This window comes from Punica granatum, chromosome 1, assembly GCF_007655135.1.
Source record: "Punica granatum isolate Tunisia-2019 chromosome 1, ASM765513v2, whole genome shotgun sequence".
Classification (NCBI taxonomy): domain Eukaryota; kingdom Viridiplantae; phylum Streptophyta; class Magnoliopsida; order Myrtales; family Lythraceae; genus Punica; species Punica granatum.
Window position 1 is genome coordinate 44,401,789 of NC_045127.1, and position 17,096 is coordinate 44,418,884.

General features: G+C 36.4%; 1 protein-coding gene and 1 pseudogene across 4 annotated transcripts; both read right to left on the reverse strand.

Annotated features, from left to right (window-relative positions):
- Positions 1 to 9,435: 9,435 nt before the first annotated feature.
- Positions 9,436 to 11,242, reverse strand: LOC116214512 ((+)-neomenthol dehydrogenase-like). 4 transcript variants are annotated; one of them, XR_004158277.1, is made up of 5 exons: positions 11,109 to 11,241; positions 10,795 to 10,981; positions 10,469 to 10,546; positions 10,134 to 10,347; positions 9,436 to 9,928 (listed from the first exon to the last, which is right to left on the reverse strand). XR_004158277.1 is itself a non-coding variant. In XM_031549922.1 (4 exons), exons 1-4 carry the CDS (start codon positions 11,204 to 11,206, stop codon positions 10,327 to 10,329), a joined length of 384 nt encoding a protein of 127 aa, XP_031405782.1. In that variant the 5' UTR covers positions 11,207 to 11,241; the 3' UTR covers positions 9,436 to 10,326. The 4 variants fall into 4 exon arrangements, 2 of the variants coding, with proteins under 2 accessions (XP_031405782.1, XP_031405773.1); XR_004158276.1 differs by having other exon boundaries at positions 10,134 to 10,546; positions 11,109 to 11,242; XM_031549922.1 differs by having other exon boundaries at positions 9,436 to 10,347.
- A 2,372-nt stretch (positions 11,243 to 13,614) lies between these two features.
- On the reverse strand, positions 13,615 to 15,653 carry LOC116206516 (annotated as a pseudogene).
- Positions 15,654 to 17,096: the final 1,443 nt, after the last annotated feature.

Genomic DNA, 17,096 nt, shown 5'->3' on the forward strand with positions numbered 1-17,096 from the left:
TCCATGAGCAAGAAGCAAGTCTGGGATCTTGTTGACCCTCCTGAAGGTATAGTACCTATAACAAACAAATGGGTCTTCAAAAGAAAGATTGGCACTGATGGAAAGGTAGAGACCTGTAAAGCTAGGCTAGTGGCTAAGGGTTATAGCCAAAGGATGGGAGTTGACTATGACGCGACTTTCTCACCTGTAGCTATACTGAAGTCCATCAAGATACTGCTAAACATTGTTGCACACTATGATTATGAGGTTTGGCAGATGAATGTCAAGACTGCATTCTTAATGGATACATTGAGGAAGACATATTCGTGGACCAACCCAAGGTTTTTGAATCCAAGGATAAGTCCAAGGTGTGTAAGCTTAAGATATCCATTTATGGTCTTAAGCAGGCTTTTAGGAGCTGGAATCGACGTTTTGATGATGCCGTGAAGTCCATTGGTTTCATCAAGAACAAAGATGAGCCATATGTGTACAAGAAGGTTAGTGGGAGCATGATTGCCTTTCTTGTATTATACGTGGATGACATTCTGCTGATGGGTAATATTTTGGTACTCTCACCTTTGTAAAGGGCTGGTTGTCTAAGACTTTCTCTATGAAGGATTTGGGAGAAGCGACCTATATTCTAGGTATTCAAATCTATAAAGATAGATCGAAGAGATTGATAGGTCTATCCCAAGACTTGTATCTGGATAAGGTGTTGAAGAGGTTCAACATGCAAGATTCCAGAAGAGGATTGCTCCCCGTGAGATACGGTATCCGTCTCTCTAAAACGATGTCTTCCAAGACTCATGAGAAGAGAGAGAAGATGGCAGAGGTGCCTTATGCTTCGGCTATAGGTAGCCTAATGTATGCTATGTTGTGTACAAGGCCGAATATCACGTATGTTGTTTGTATGACTAACAAGTATCAATCCAATCCAAGACCTGATCACTGGACTGCTGTCAAGAACATCCTTAAGTAATTGAGAAGGACTAAGGATATGGCTATGTTATATGGAGTAAGTGAGTTGAGACTAGATGGGTTTACACATTATGATTTTCAATCAGATGTGGATGATAGAAAGTATATCTTCGGTTATATATTCACCTGTAATGGAGGTGTAGTTAGCTGGAAGAGTTTTAAGTAAGAGACGACTGCAAATTCCTCTATAGAGCCTGAGTATATCGCTGCATCTGGTGCAGCGAAGGAGGTAGTTTAGATTCGAGAGTTTGTGACAAAGCTCGGTGTTGTTCCCTCTTGATCGTCACTAGTAGAGCAATACTGTGATAATATTGGACCGATCAATCAGGCAAAGGAACCAAGATCACATCAGAAGTCCAAACAAATGGAGAGGAGATATCACATTATCAGGGAGATTACCGGGAGAGGCGATGTAGTCATGCAGAAAGTAGCTTCAACAGACAATGTCACTGATCCACTTACGAAGGCCACGACACAACAACAACTAGAGAAACATCTAGAGAAGATGGGTCTTAGATACTGTACTGAGTGGCTCTAGTGCAAGTGGGAGATTGTTAGTGATATGCCCTAGAGCCGGTTTATGTACTTGGATAATTCCTTTTATGGCAATGAAGATAATTCTATTATTCATATATTGTCTATGTTTATTAGAGTAAAGTCTTTAAGATATTTTGAATACTTCATTCTTAAAGAGTTACGAATATGAGTGACGGAGTAATTCAGTAAGAACATCTTTAAACTGATCACGAGCATAAGAGACTTAACCAGACATTATCTCTTCGGATTGATTGTCACTTCTGTCTATATACATGATTAGTATTAGATACTAATGAAGATAGAATAATGAGTCTCATGCTATCTAATAACTATTTCAGAATAGACATGTGGATACTTAATTGAACATGACGTTTAGATAATATTCATAAGGTAATTTACTAATTTCAATTAATATTATCTAGACTGTATTAGTGCATATAATCTTTAGACCTGAGATGAAACGCTATTTCATGTAAATATAATTAGAATTTGCTACTGCTAATATATTTGTACTTAACATAAGTATTTGACAAATAGTGGTTTTAGTTAGTTATACTTGGAGGTAGGTATCTGATCAAAACGAGATTCACTAACCTGAGTAAATAGAAAAAATGTCATATGGATGTAAGTTTTATTCTGAATCAAGAAATCCTCAGTCGGGGTAAATATAATTGAATAAAAAAGAGTTTTTGTTTAAGTTCTATAAATCTAAGAATGAAATCAGAGAATTCATATGGTTAGCTAAAGGGTTTGACATTTACCTTAACTCTAGCTAGATTGGGATCTTGTAGTGAAGTGACTCAATGCATGGTGTATAAGGTCACAAGTTCATTAGAATGTTTTAATTATACATTCGTCACCATTTGGATTGTCATGATGTGTTGCTAGGCGTCACTCGTGAATTTTAGGAGCCGTGGGCATTTTGGAAATTGTGCTTTTGGTTACAGAAAGAGTTTCTGATAATGTCAAATTAGTCAATATTATAATCCCCTTTCTATTTGGTGATGAACCTAGTTAGTCACACACATTGAGCGTGTTTAAGTCGAGAAAATAAATTAATTCTAATTAAGGAAGTTAATTAGTAATTAATTATCGAATGAAGCTTGCAATTTGGTTGCAAAGGTGCTAGCACATCCTGAAGCTGAATTCAACATCAATGATAACTCTAATTAAGGAAATACAAGAGTTTTCTTATTTGGAGAGTTTATATAAATAGATTGTCTATTAATGGAAACTTGTGTCAAGGACTGGATTGATCTTTATTTCTTACTTGAAGGGCAAGTCATTAGATGACTTAAATGCTAGGACTAATTTGTGGTTTATTAATTAATATAGATTAATAAATAATTACAATTAGATCCCTAGGGTAAATCTATATATAGATATGATCTTGTGATTAACCCTAAGAGTGCCTTTATTATCAAGTCCCAATAAGTGAGAGGAGAAGAGAAGAGAGTCGGCTAAGTGAGCATGAGCTGAGCCGCCCTTTGCCCTTTTTCTGATCGGAGGCCTTCCCGGCTTCAGTTTGGTGAATTGGTCTTGTCCAAGACATCCTTGAAGTGGTCCTTTCCTTCTGTGGCAATTTCGTTTGAGTTTGGTGAACTAGATCGGAGTGTACAGGTCGAGAGGAGGCTATACTCAGTGAAGACACGTTCGTGTGGACAAGCTACAGACCGGATAATTGAACGGTTCCATTCATCGACTGAATGGACTCGAATTCGACAAGAGTAAGTATAAAGGTTGTAACTTTCTTGTGGATTCAATATGTATTGTTATTTATTCGTTAGAATGTGATTTCTTTTGTCAAGATATGATCTTGATTTTTGATTAAAATGAGCATGCGATAAAAATTTGATTTTTACAGATTTTAAAGTTTATGCTGCGTGCGTGCTCGGTTTTCCAACATCTAAATCCTACACGAATAAAGTTCCCATGTAATTCGGTCATCGCGTTACGTCTTATTATTGTTTTCACAATCAACCCCAATAAGATTCCATATAATTCAGTCGACGCGTTACATCAACTATCCGATCATTAGGTCGACGTATTACGCCCTCTTGGTGTTTTCAAATTCGACCTGAATAAGGTACCACGTAAAACAGTCGGTGCCTTATGCCTAATAATGCGATCGTTATAGTCGAACCATTACCATAGAAATACCCTTACCCAACTTTCATTTAGAAAAATTAGAAGAAATTTAATATTAGAAGTACTAGATATACAAATTAAGTTTGTGAGTGCGGAACCATTTTCGTCTCTTTTTTTTTTAATTTCCTTCTTTTATCCATTATTTCTTAAATTTGACCCGATAAGGCAGCAATGTAACTCAATTGATTTTGGCTGGGTCAAATGACCTGATCATTATGGTATACAAGTTTCTCTCATTTTTCCAAATGACTATAAGATTGACACAATACATTTCTCTATTCTCTCTATCTATTTTACCTTTTTCTGAAGACTTATACATATATTCTATACTTTATTTTTCTTACAAATTTTCATTTACAGACACTGACTTTCTTCGTCTATATTATATCTTTCTAAGAAATTATATTAATTTAACACGTACTTCTTTGAATTACAAGTAATATTTTATTTCCCCTTATCCATATGAGATGACTCAAAGATGAAAATTAATTTCATTGTTAATTTATTTTTCATCAATTTATAATATGCAAACATTTTCATATTCTTAAAGTGCATCACTAATCATATATATATATTTTTTGACAGAAACATCTCATGAAAAAATTATCCAAGTATATTTAATCCCTTATGTATATCTATGACAGACCCCATAGATCATGCTCTAAAATGTGAATTCTATATCATGAGCAGTTGCTTAAAACTTACCAATTATAATAATGATTTTTGATTTCATAATATACGCAAAAATATTGGTGTAAAAAATGTTATTCCCAATTATTAGTTGAATTGCCCGTTTCAATTCACGACTCATGACATTGCCCACGCAAAGCCAGGCTTATTTACTAGTGTCAGTGAATAATCTACACCGCACACGACTAGTATTTTCTTCAAAGGGGGAATGCCAAAATTGACAAAGGAGTGACTGACTTGAGCTGTCTAATGCAATGAAAATCACTAGGAAGATTCATTCACAACAATGATTCCTGTAATCTGGATTAGGGCTGGCAATTTTGACTCGGCCTATGGGTACTCGCCCGGCCCGACCTGTTTGGAGCAGTCGGACTTGACCCTTGCTAGGGTAAAGTGAAGTCTGGATCTTGTATGAGATCCACTAGGCCCTGCCCTGCCCCTCCCCCTTCCCCCGCGCCCTGTACATTTTGTATAATATAAATATATATAATATATTTATACAATAATTTGAATTTGCAAAATTATTTTTAATATTATTTTACCACTTAAATGGTCTATTATATATAACTGTTGTTTTCGATTATATTTTGCTGCGTGAGTGTCTTTTAAAAAAAAATGTTCAGTAGATCAGGGTGGGTCACAGGTCAAGGCGGGTCTACAGGCCCCAGGCACAAGTCAAGCTTGGGAGGGCATAAATACCCACCCTGACATGGCCTAATCCTAATCTGGACTTAATTTTTTTTTAAATCTATATACTATTTCACCCAAAAAAAAACTATATACTATAAAGTACAACCCTTATAAAAATATTTCTTCAAATTTTCTTGTTTCCTTAAGTAAAGTCTTGGATTCGAGTGTTGTTAATGAAATTAATTCTTAGCTTTACCTTTGTGGATCAACCTGACTCGAACTGGATTAGTTATTATCAGGGTACTCATCGAAAACATAAGTTTCTTTAATTTTTACCCTTATTATATTAATAATATTACTATTTTATCATTTACTTGTACTCTTTGCAATAGGAGTGTCGCGTAGTGCGGTTTTGAGGTCTCGGCCACCGACTTAAGTGTTCTGTTAATTCACATGACCTAAGACCCAATTGGGATTGGAGACGCCATTACACCTTCTTATTTGGCCGGTGAGCCACTTAAGTCAACTACGGTTAAGAAACCGTGGGTCCTAATGACCCACCCTCAAGGTCACGAAGACCTTCCTAGGTCCTAATACTCCTAATTAAATCACTAATTAGCCCAAACCCATGAATTAGCCCAAGTATACATAATTATTACAAAGTAACATACACTTTTCACGGCTCGACTGATTTTTACTCAAATAATCACATATAAATTCGGCCATAGACTCAATTGTGACTACTCACACTTAATCAAGCCTAAGGACACTCAATTAGATTCGATTAAACTCTGATTTGTGAGATCGAAACACTAATTAAGTCAATTTCGCCTAAATTGGTCTAATTACTCCTAATTGGACTCTAATTAAGCGAAATCGGATTTATTGGACCCTAGTCCACTCGGCCCTACACATCATTCATACATTCATGAGCTCCATGCATCTATTGAAGCACAAATTAAAGGAAAATGAATAATCAACATAGTTATCACCTAATTAAGCCTAATCACCCCTAAATCGATCAATTGGCTCTCGGATCAATTCAGCAAAAAATTTTCAGCATGCTTAAGAGGTCGATTTTGAGCTAATTAGAGCAAATTAAACCAAATTAAGAAAGATTTCAAACAATAGGAAGTTAATCACACCTAATTCGGTCTAATCAAGCAACAAATCAACAAAATGACTCCAAGCCGAATTTACAAAAAATCATGTAATGTTACAAAGTCCGATTTCACGCTAATTTTGTCTAATTAAGCCAATTCGAGCCTAATCACTTACAACCAAGTTCGTGGTTAAGCCGATTATACACAATTCAAGCCTAATTAGACTCAATTGACCTCAAATTGGACTAATTCACCACACGACAAGAATGATATCATGAGTAATTAAGCACGATTTAACCCGATTAGAAACCAAGTAGCATATATACAAGTTAATTATAACTAATTACACCTACTTACACACAAATCAACTCACTTAACACCAAATTGAGTCCAATTAACAGGCAAAGAGTCTTTTCCCGAATACAATCAAGATTAATTAGTCGAATTTGATCCTAATTAAGCATGACACTATCCGATTAATCCTAATTAGGCTCTAAATCACGCAAAATACCAACCTATTAGTCCAATCTACACATAATCACTCTAATTAAACAAACATCCACCGAAATACAAACTACATAGCATGATTTCAGTTCTGGACAGAGGCTTGAAGCCTCACATTACCTTAGTTCCGAGAAGTTTTTGGGTCTTCGAGCTCGAATTCGATGAAATCGGGGTTTAAGCTCTTAATAATCCTACTAATTATGGGAACCTAGGCTTAATTTAGGGATTTTGGGTCAGTAATTTGGTAGAGTCTCAGCACATGAGAATGGCAAAAATGGCGACAAATCTGCAAATGACCCTCTATTTATAGGGAAATGTGAGTCGGGGTTGTTTTGTAAAATCTAACAGTTCAGGGACCAAAACGTAATTTTAATTCTAACCTTTGATAGCTCCGGATGGGTCCAGCTATCCAAACCTGTCTGTTGGGACAGCTGGCTCGCAGGCGCAGTTACTAATCCCGCAGTGCGGTTAGTGACCACGCCTCCGTATAAGGACGAGGGAATAAACCGCGCTCCTATCCTAAATTTTCACCTCAGTGGGAACTAACTTGAACCAATTTAATTGAACTGGTTTGGTTGAGCCAAAAAAACATATATGCCCTAAAACTTTCAAAAACATTTCATTTTCACCATTTTCGGGATTTTAAATTACTTTTGAGCATAGAAGAATTATCGGAAAATATTCTCAAGTTTGTAGATAATATGAAATATATAAATGATAAAGTTGGAATATAATTAAAATGAAATATTTTGCAGTCAATTAAATATTTTGCAATCCAGATCTTAGATCACTCAAGAGAATTAGGATTTATGAAGTGAATTATTGCCTGGCACTCAACCATTGTAATTAACAAAGTATGGTCATCATTATTCCACGAATTTGCCGCTTTCAACCTTTAAGGAAGTCATATGCAAAGATTTTGACTGCTTCATAGATTATGAATCATAAGCCTGACTAACGCCAATTCCGGATTGTAGCCTAACATACAAACATTAAATCTAATTAGGACATAGAGCAGCTAACATGTTTGTAAGACATATCTCGATGGCGCCTGGGGGTTTTTAGTTCATGTTTCCCATGCTTTAGAGGACACTTACAGAGAGAAAAATAATAAAATCAGCATAAATTTAATCGGTAAATTTCACGTCGATGTTTTTTACCTCTGGAAGATTTTCATAAAAAGAAAAAAATGAATAAATTATTAAAAATCAACCGAAAGCAATATAAATTCACTTATTCCCCATGACCTACCATCAAGAAAATACATTTCTTATAGGCCGCATCAACACATTCCTCGCTCTTCATAGCCACCATAAACTTTGGCTGATGAAAAATTCAGAAATTGAAAAAAGGTAATAATGTATCAGCGATGTTGAAACTCATAGAGAAAAGATTTACATTAAATTATAAAATAAGAAAAAAAAAGTTCAAGGTATATAAATTAGAAAAGTCTTACCGTTACTGAAGCAACGTCCATAATGGAACTGTAATAGAGATCCCGTCAAAACAATCAGTCAATATCGAATACAGTTCATTCAAAAAATCAAAGTTCAATCACTAAAAAGAAAAATTCGGAGAATATTATTAAAACAATCAAAATATCGAGGGAATTAGTTTGAAATTTGCATTAAAAAAATTCATTATATGAATCAAAACTCAACAAAAAAAAAAGAAAAAATTGGAGAATAAAGAAAAAATGATGTTTGGAATTATATATAGAATATTGTTCTCCTTTAATCGATACTCGGCTAGGCAGATGACTATATGTATACACAAAGATTAACAATCAAAATATCGAGGCAATTAGTTTGAAATTTGCATTAAAAAATTCATTCTACGAATCAAAACTCAACCAAGAAAAAGAAAAATTTGGAGAAGAAAGAAAAAAAAGAGGTCTGGAATTATATATAAAATACTGTTCTCCTTTAACCAATTCTCACTAGGCAGATGACTATATATATACACAAATGTTGAATTGTCAAAAAACGACAATTATATATTTAATATATATATACTTAATAAATATGGTAACAATTATAATCTATATATATTTAATTGAAGCGGAAATTATATATATATATATGCCGCCTTTATATATTCTGGTGTTGCAATTATATCTTTTACATGGAGGAAAAATATATTTTTCCTCCTATAAGTTTGACATTTAGTCAATTTTGGTTCTATAAGATTTAAAACTACCGTATCAGTCCTAAACATTTACTCCATAAGACAATTCGGTTCTATAAGTTTTAAAAAAGATATTTTTGATCTTATAGTTGGCTTTCAATTAAAATATGGTCCTATAAGTCACGAAGTGGACAACAATTGCCATATGAAGCAAACATATAGGACTAATTCGGCACTTTTAAAATTTAAAAGATTAAAATTGATTGAAGACTAAACTTATAGAACCAAAAATTTCTTTTTCCCATATATTATATATATGGTAATGCAAATATTGTAATGTCATTGAGCTATATATAATCTAATTTTAAATATCGGGCGATGTATATATAATCTATACATTCTATCGCATATTGTGTTCCCTTGTATATATTCCGTTGTGCCTTATGTCATATTTTATTCTCTTATATATATTTCGTTGTGCCTTATATATATCATTTATATATTTACTACATAATTAATTAATAAAATTTCCTTAATAAGAATATAAAAATTTCCTTTAATATAGTCTATTGCATATTTTGTTGTCTTGTATATATTATGTTGGGCAACATGCATATAATCTATATATTCTACTGTATAATTAATAATAAAAGAATATAAAAGATTTCCTTAATTTATAAGTGATAACGTGGCAAGATGAGAGAGCTCCGTTTTATAATTTTGATGATGTGGCGGCATGAGAATTAAGCTCGGAACTTTATATATATATATATATATAGATATATAGATATAGGTTGTACTCTTTTGGCAAATAATATTTGGTCTTATTGCCAGATATTCAATAGATAACCTATGTTTCTCAGAAAGAACAGACTTTTTTCCCGGGAGAAGAAGAGACCGGAGGGCCCAGTTTCTTGGAGAAGAGACTAAGTGTAGAGGGCTCTCTGCTCCTTCTGGAGCGCTAAGAACTCCATTGTTGCCAGTTATATCCATCTTGACAAAGCCGGGCAAATGCTGTTCACCAGGAAGGATACGGGAACTCTTTTGCTAGGAGCCTCATGTAAGGCTGCTTTCGACAGCTTGTATGCGGAGAGGTTCTCAGGCCAGCCTTCGGCTTCTAATTGACCTTGCTGGAAATCTTCCAGAAAATCCTTGAGGAGCTCATCTATTCGATCTCTTGTGAGGTTCTCGACATCTTCAAGGGCATCTGTAATTGATTTTCCTGGAATATTCTGATAATGGTAAAGACATTGACGTTAGTTTCACTAAGAATTCGGGGGAAAATAGTGATCCACACCTCAGGTACAGGAAAGTTCCTTGAGTTCTCTCGACTCCCAACTATGATGAGAAGCAGTTCAAGGTCCAAAATGCGAAAGATGAATCGAATCATGAGTACGCAAAATTGAATTGGACAGCCAAAGTTCAAGCATATCTTACCTCCGAATATAACTGGAAAGTCCAAGAATATTACTAGGCTACCTGCAGGAGTCCCAACTTTGAAGAGACATTGCCTTGCAGAATGCGACCGTTGAAGCAAGGGAAGGAGACCTTTGGTCACTCTTTTTGCACGATAGAAGTTTGTTTCCAGGTATTCTACTGCCAATTTGTAATTTTGGGTTGCCAACGTTTTTCATACCCGGTCATCAGTTGGCTATATCAAAAGGATAAACATATTTCCAGTTCTGTCAAACTTGATTGTCTTCCTTTTTTTCATTATTCTCTATATTTTGTTATGCAAGTGAAAAGCTATCTGGGATAGCATGAAGACTTACCCAACCACCAATGCGCTCGACAGCTTCTTGAAGGGCATGAAAATAAGAAACAATTCTGCTAATCCCAGCATCGTTCACCTGCAATGATTTTCCATCTTCACTAAAGAAAGGCATCAAAAATTGAGTTTAGATAATAAATCATGCCACAATTAGGAGAAATATGGAATGATCATGGAATTTAATCACCAATCTTTATGCTTGGTATTTGGGGTCAGCTGGTGACACGTAAAAGTTACAATTTCCCGCTAATGAGACAAATATAAAAGAAACCACAGGAAATAATATGAAGCACATGGTTAAGGGGAAAACTGCAACGCCATATTCACCAGAATGTCCAGCTGAAAAACTACTTCACCCGGCAGAGGAGCAGATCCTTCTTGTTTTAGTTTGCGAACGGCCTCCAGACCCCTCTTCTCGTCTCTTGAAGTTAAGACCACAGTCACCCCTTTCGAGGCCAACTGCCTGCAAATCTCCAATCCGATCCCTTTGTTTGCTCCCGTTACCACAGCATGCCTTCAAGAGGAGGAAAGAAGCCTCTGTTATTTAAATGCAAAACTAGTGAAACAATCTACATACCAGCAATTTCTAGCAAGTCATCGAAGATGGTCAGATCCCGGGATGAAGTGGAAGGTGAAGATACCTCCTCATATCGAGTAGCGTGGATGCTTCCACCATGGAAAAGGGGTTCCGGATGATAAGAGCAAGCCTGTCTACTTCACTTAACCTTTTTAAAGTCATTAAAACCCGCTTTTCTTTTCTTTTCTTTTCTTTTCTTTTTGGTTTTAAATTCGCTGGTGGGAACATACTCGTGCTTGAGACAATAAGTAAAGTTACCTTATCTTATAAGATTTAAAGCACTGAACAGGTTAATCACGATTATTTTGTGTAAAAAACCGTTTCTGTCCCGAAACCCTTTTTTTTTGGGTGGATGAAACCGAAAATTTTTATTTATGTTTTGTTCACGATATTGTTGAGCAAGAGTGTGAGCCGTTAATCCATTTTCTTATCAATCAACATCTTCTTTTGACCAAGATGCCACTTTTGCTTCTTATAGGTTCAACGAAGGATTTGCGAATGGCAAGTTTCTTTGGCCGTTTCCCATTTCATTGTATTAGGCACATGAGCCTCCCTTTTAACTGAAAAAAAAGAAGAAGGAGAAAGGTCAAATTTGATCCTCAACCTTTAACTATTTTCTATCTTACTTCTAAACCTTTTCTTTGGTTGGATTTTGTCTGCGATCTTTTCCGCACGGTATGAGTTCATTCCGTCCAAAATTTCGTCCATTTTTCCTGACATGTATATTCGTCAAATGAGAATGCGCCACGTGGGCGACTGAACACTGCTACTCTAAACCGATTATTATAGAGCAAATCCGATTCTTTTTTTAATCAGACCCGTAAACCGGACTAAGATATTTTCAATTCTTTTAGGATTCCAGCCATCTGTTGGTGCATGAGATGATGAAAGAGAAGTGATGGCTGGAATCCTAAAAGAACTGGAAATATCTTAGTTCGATTTACGGATCTGATTAAAAAAATAATCGAATTTGTTCTATAACAACCGATTTAGAGTAGCAGTGATCTGTCGCGCTCGTGGTGCACTTTCATTTGACGAATATACATGTCAGGGAAAATAGACGGAATTTTGGATGGAAGGACTGAACTCATACCGCGCAAAAAAGATTGAGGACGAAATCCAGCCAAAAAAAAGTTTAGGACTAAGATAAAAAAAGAGATAAAGGTTGAGGATCAAATTTGACATTTTTTCAAAAAAAAAAAAGTTTCCTTGGCTCTTTTCTAATAATTTTTCTTTCTCCTTTATTTGTAAAATTTCATTTATACGACAAATGATTGTAATTCCATGGCTTCATCATTGAAAAATGTGAGCTACTATTAAGGTCATTGGCCGATGCGGCATTCATGATGACAAACTCCTCTTTTAGCCTCAGCGTTCTTGCTGGGCTACGGGACTGGGATCCAAACAATTCCTATCCATTTGGGCTTGTTGACAATCTTCAAACACAACCTACTGGCAATACGGACCCATCACTAAAAAAAAGGGCTAGCTATTATTGAGGTTACTAGACTTCACACATAAATCTCAGATCTTCCCCGTGTACAACCAATGTGGAATTTGGGGCGTGACAATGGTTGAGAGAGTTTATTATTATTTTTAATAAGTGAGAAATTTAGATCTTTATTTGTGAGAAATTAAAATTAAGCTGGTGAGTTTGTTCATCTTGAGTTCTCATTGATCGGATATAGCTCTGCACTCATTAACTACGAATCATGTTGAAGTGAATGAGAGCCATGGTTGCGGGTTTTATGTACGACACTAGTCTATCTTCATCTGTTATGTCTGAACTGTGGGTGATGAGGACGGGGCTAAAGCTTGGCTGGAACTCGGGATTTTAAAGACTGATACTTGAGCTTGACCTCAAAATGGTCACTCGTTCAATAATTGAGGATTATGACCAACTGGGATATGGTAAGGCTATTCTCGATAGAGATGGTAGATATATTTATCAACAAAAGAAATGAATGCTGATTGGCTTGCAAACCATGCTTTATCAATAGATTTCGAGTCAGAACAAATAACAGAATGTCCAGCTTTGTTGAAGTCAAGTAATGTATCCCCAAGTTCAACTCCTGCTGTGTATTCCCGACTAATGTAGCCTCAGATGCTTCAATTGTCGATTCTAGTATTGAGCAAAAGGTTACCAACCCTTTTAGTCCAGTCCATGTAATGTCTTTTCACCAATTAGTAGGTATGAGAGGATTAATAGGTAGAATTTTTGTCTATAAAAAGGGGTATAGGTATTAAGTCATGAGAACAGTTGGTTGGCTTTCTTTTTCTCCCAGTTAAGGATATGCTCTTATCATCAACTGTGTTTCTTTGACTCATAAATTATCTATGGGATGTTTCATTTCGAACTTGACACGTTACAAGATTGCAACCACACTAAAGAACTAGAGATATAAGACATTTCTTTCCTCAGGAAATATGCCTATCCGGGGCTCCCTATGAATTCGTGGGCATGTACTACTTGACATCTAACCCATACAGTGTGCCTACGTCCCCACACACGTAAACACAAGCTCTCCTCTCTTTAGAAAATTCTTCACATTTCGAGATTGGCTATCAGGTGTCAAAGGCAATATTTAAACATGAGCTCCTTATCATTTGTACATAACGAAAGTTTCATTCAAAGGCATTGCTGAATAATAAGATGAAATATCTGTATTATGAGCAATTATTCAATCCACTTAATATGATCGCCGACATAAACTGTAGGTCTAGAGAAGCCATAACTTTTGGAACATGATATTTCTAGTCTTACTGCCAGATATTCATCGAAACAGGCTTTGTTTCTCACAAATTAGAGACTTCTTTCCTGGAGAAGAAGAGGCCAGAAGGCCCGTCTTCCGGGAGAAGAGCCAGGTGTACAGGGCTCTCTGCTCCTTCAGCAGCGCTTAGAAATCCATTGTTGCCAGTTATATCAGTCATGACAAAGCCTGGGCAGACGCTGTTCACCAGAATGGATGGGAAATCTTTCGTTAGGAGTCTCGTGTAAGCATTCAAGGCTGCTTCTGACAGCTTGTATGCGGACATATTCTGAGGCCAGCCTTTGGCTTCTAACTGGCCCTGCTGGAGATCTCCGAGGAATTCCTTAAAGATCTCGTCTATTCGATCTTTTGTGAGGTTTTCAATGTCTTCCAGGGCATCTCTAATTGATTTCCCTGGAATATTCTGAGAATTGACAAAGACATTGACGTAAGTTCTACTAAAGTCTCAGGAAAAAATAGTGATCCACATGTCGGGTCGATGAACAGTTCATTGAGTTCTCTTGAATCCCGACTAACGATGAAAAGCAGTTTAAGTTCCAAAATATGGAAGATAAAATGAATCATGAGTATGCAAAATTGGAAGGCCGAAGTACGAGCATATTTTATGGCCGAATACAACTGGAAAGTCTAAGACTATCACTGGTCTACCTGCAAGAGTCCTGAAACTGAAGAGACGTTGACAATCCTTGCAGAATTCGACTTTTGAAGTAGGGGAAGGAGAGTTTCCGTCACTCTTTTTGCACCATAGTAGTTCGTTTCCAGGCATTCCACGGCCAATTGTTAATTCTGGTTTGCCATCATTTTCCACTCGCGGTCATCAGTTGGCTATATCAAAAGGGCAAACAGATTACCAGTTTCTGTCAGGAAAACTTGATTGCCATCCATTTTAATTTCATTTCTATTTTGTTTTACAATTGAAAAGCCGTGCAGCATCGCATGAAGAATTACCCAACCACCAACACGCTCAACAGCAGCTGTAAGGGCATGATAATCTATAACAGTTCCAACAATCCCAGCATTGTTCACCTGCAATAGTTTTCCATCTTCTTTTGGTCAATAAAGAGAGGCATCAGCAAATGAGTTTAGATAAGGAATCACGGCAAATTTGGGGGAAAGAATGGGATGATCCAGGAATTTCATCACCAATCTCTCTATGCTTGTTATTTTGGGTCAGTTGATGGCAAGTAAAAGCTACAATTTACCATTAAGGAAACGAATCCAAAAATACACAAGAAAGAATAGAAGCACATGGTTAAGGGAAAAATTGGGCCAGCGTACGTACCAGAATGTCCAGCTTTCCGAACTGGGTTCTGACAAACTCAGCCAGAGAGTCGATGCTTGCGGAGTTGGTAACATCAAGCTGATGAAAAACCACTTCACCAGAGAGAGCGACAGAGCTTTCTTCTTTCAGCTTGCAAACAGCCTCGAGACCCCTCTTCTCGTCCCTTGAAGCTAAGACCACCGTCACCCCTTTCGAGGCCAACTGCCTGCAAATCTCCAACCCGATCCCTTTGTTCGCTCCCGTTACCACAGCATGCAGGGGCGGAGCCACGGGGGGCTCCAGGGGGGGGCAATTGCCCCCCCTGAAATTTATGTTCTTTCAATTTTTGCCCAAAAACTTTAACTATTTAAGGTTTTGCCCATATAAAATTAGTATTTTGCCCCCACTGAAAAAAAAAAATGTATTATCTATGTCGGCTCATATTTTTGCCCCCGCTGAATGAAATTCTTGGCTTCGCCCCTGACAGCATGCCTTCGAGAAGAGAAAGAAGCCTCTCTTATTTAAATGTCCAACAATAATGAAAGGATCTACATACCGGCAGTTTCTTGCATGTCATCGAAGATGCTCATATCCCTGTATTGCATCATCTACGTTATGAAACTAGGATCACCGTATACAAGGTTTCAAGACATGCCGGCACCAATTGTTGCGAAGGGAAGAATTGGAAGGTTAAGTACCTCTGCGTAGCCAGAAATGTGGATGCTTCTGCCATGGAATGGGTTGCTGGATAACAAGAGTATTAATTTCGTCTCTGCCTTCTCTGTTTCAATATGAATATCTACTTTTTTTTTATTTTTTTATTTTTATATATCGAAACGTCATGAGAATCCTTCATATATCCATTGCAAAAATGGATACAAGAGAAAATGCCCAACCGAATATTACAAGAGCTTGATATAATAGTTTATCCGCTGGGTAATTCACAAAAGAAAATATTGTGAGAAATCACATCAAAATAAAGAAAAGTACAATTGAAGATTGTCATCTTAAAACCATCAGTCTCGATCACGCCCTGTCTGTAACATTCACCATGGACCCCAGTGTACACCAGGAGGGGGATCCCCAGCCTTATCCATAATCCATGGCAAATTCCACTCATCCGCCTTTGTCATATTCCGACTTGACCCCATCCAATCTAACCCTACAGCTCAACCCGACCTGCATTCTGCCTCTCCCCATTACCCGATTTGATTAACGGATCTGATTTGGCGCTCCTTGATTCCAGCTTGGGTCGTATTCAATCTGACCTGATATGGTCGGGTATGGTTCAGATCCGGTCAGGTCGAGCAAGATCCAATTAGTTCAAACATTGGTATTTCGGTTCAATCATATAGTATTTTGTAAGTAAAAGTATATAATAATCTTAATAACTCAAAGTAAATCTAATTTTAGTATTGCAATTGTACTTGAAGTACTACAATTTTCAAATATTAAATATTTTAGTTTAAATGTTAGTATTTTGAGAGTACATTCAAGTACTAACATCAACTAACATTCATCCGGAAAGACCAGCTAAGCATCATTGGCTTGGTCAGCCTTTACCCGACGCATGTGGTCCTTGACATACACCGTTTTCAAATGATGGGTCATCATTAATTATTAATATTAATATAAATAAACTAGATGCCGTCTTCCTCCATTCTTCTTGCATAGGATGACAGACATCGTTATTGATGATAGAAACTTATAGCTTTCAATTTGGAAATTTACAATTATATATTGTATTATATTATATATTATATAATATTATTATACCCTTAAATAAACTAAATCTCTTGCACGTTATGTCACGTGGCACTCCATAATTTTTCTTTCCTTTTATTTTTATTTTTTGGAAAAATAAAAGGGAATTGTGAGAAAAAAGGTTTTTATTTTTCCTTTTTAAGTTAAATTAACGTGATGGAGAGGAATGGATTTTAGTGGATTTTAGTGTAATGGCACAAGATACCGACTCGAAAGTTAAATAGTTCCGATTCTAGGTTCAAGTAAAGTCGGTCCA

Coding starts and splice junctions, on each gene's coding strand:
- LOC116214512 (XM_031549913.1), bottom strand. CDS start 11,206: ATGACTTTAAAAAGGTTAAGTGAAGTAGACAGGCTTGCTCTTATCATC. Junction 10,982..11,108: donor ACGCTACTCGATATGAGGAG/GTATCTTCACCT, acceptor CTCCTCTTGAAG/GCATGCTGTGGTAACGGGAG. Junction 10,547..10,794: donor TTTTTCAGCTGGACATTCTG/GTGAATATGGCG, acceptor AAATCATTGCAG/GTGAACGATGCTGGGATTAG.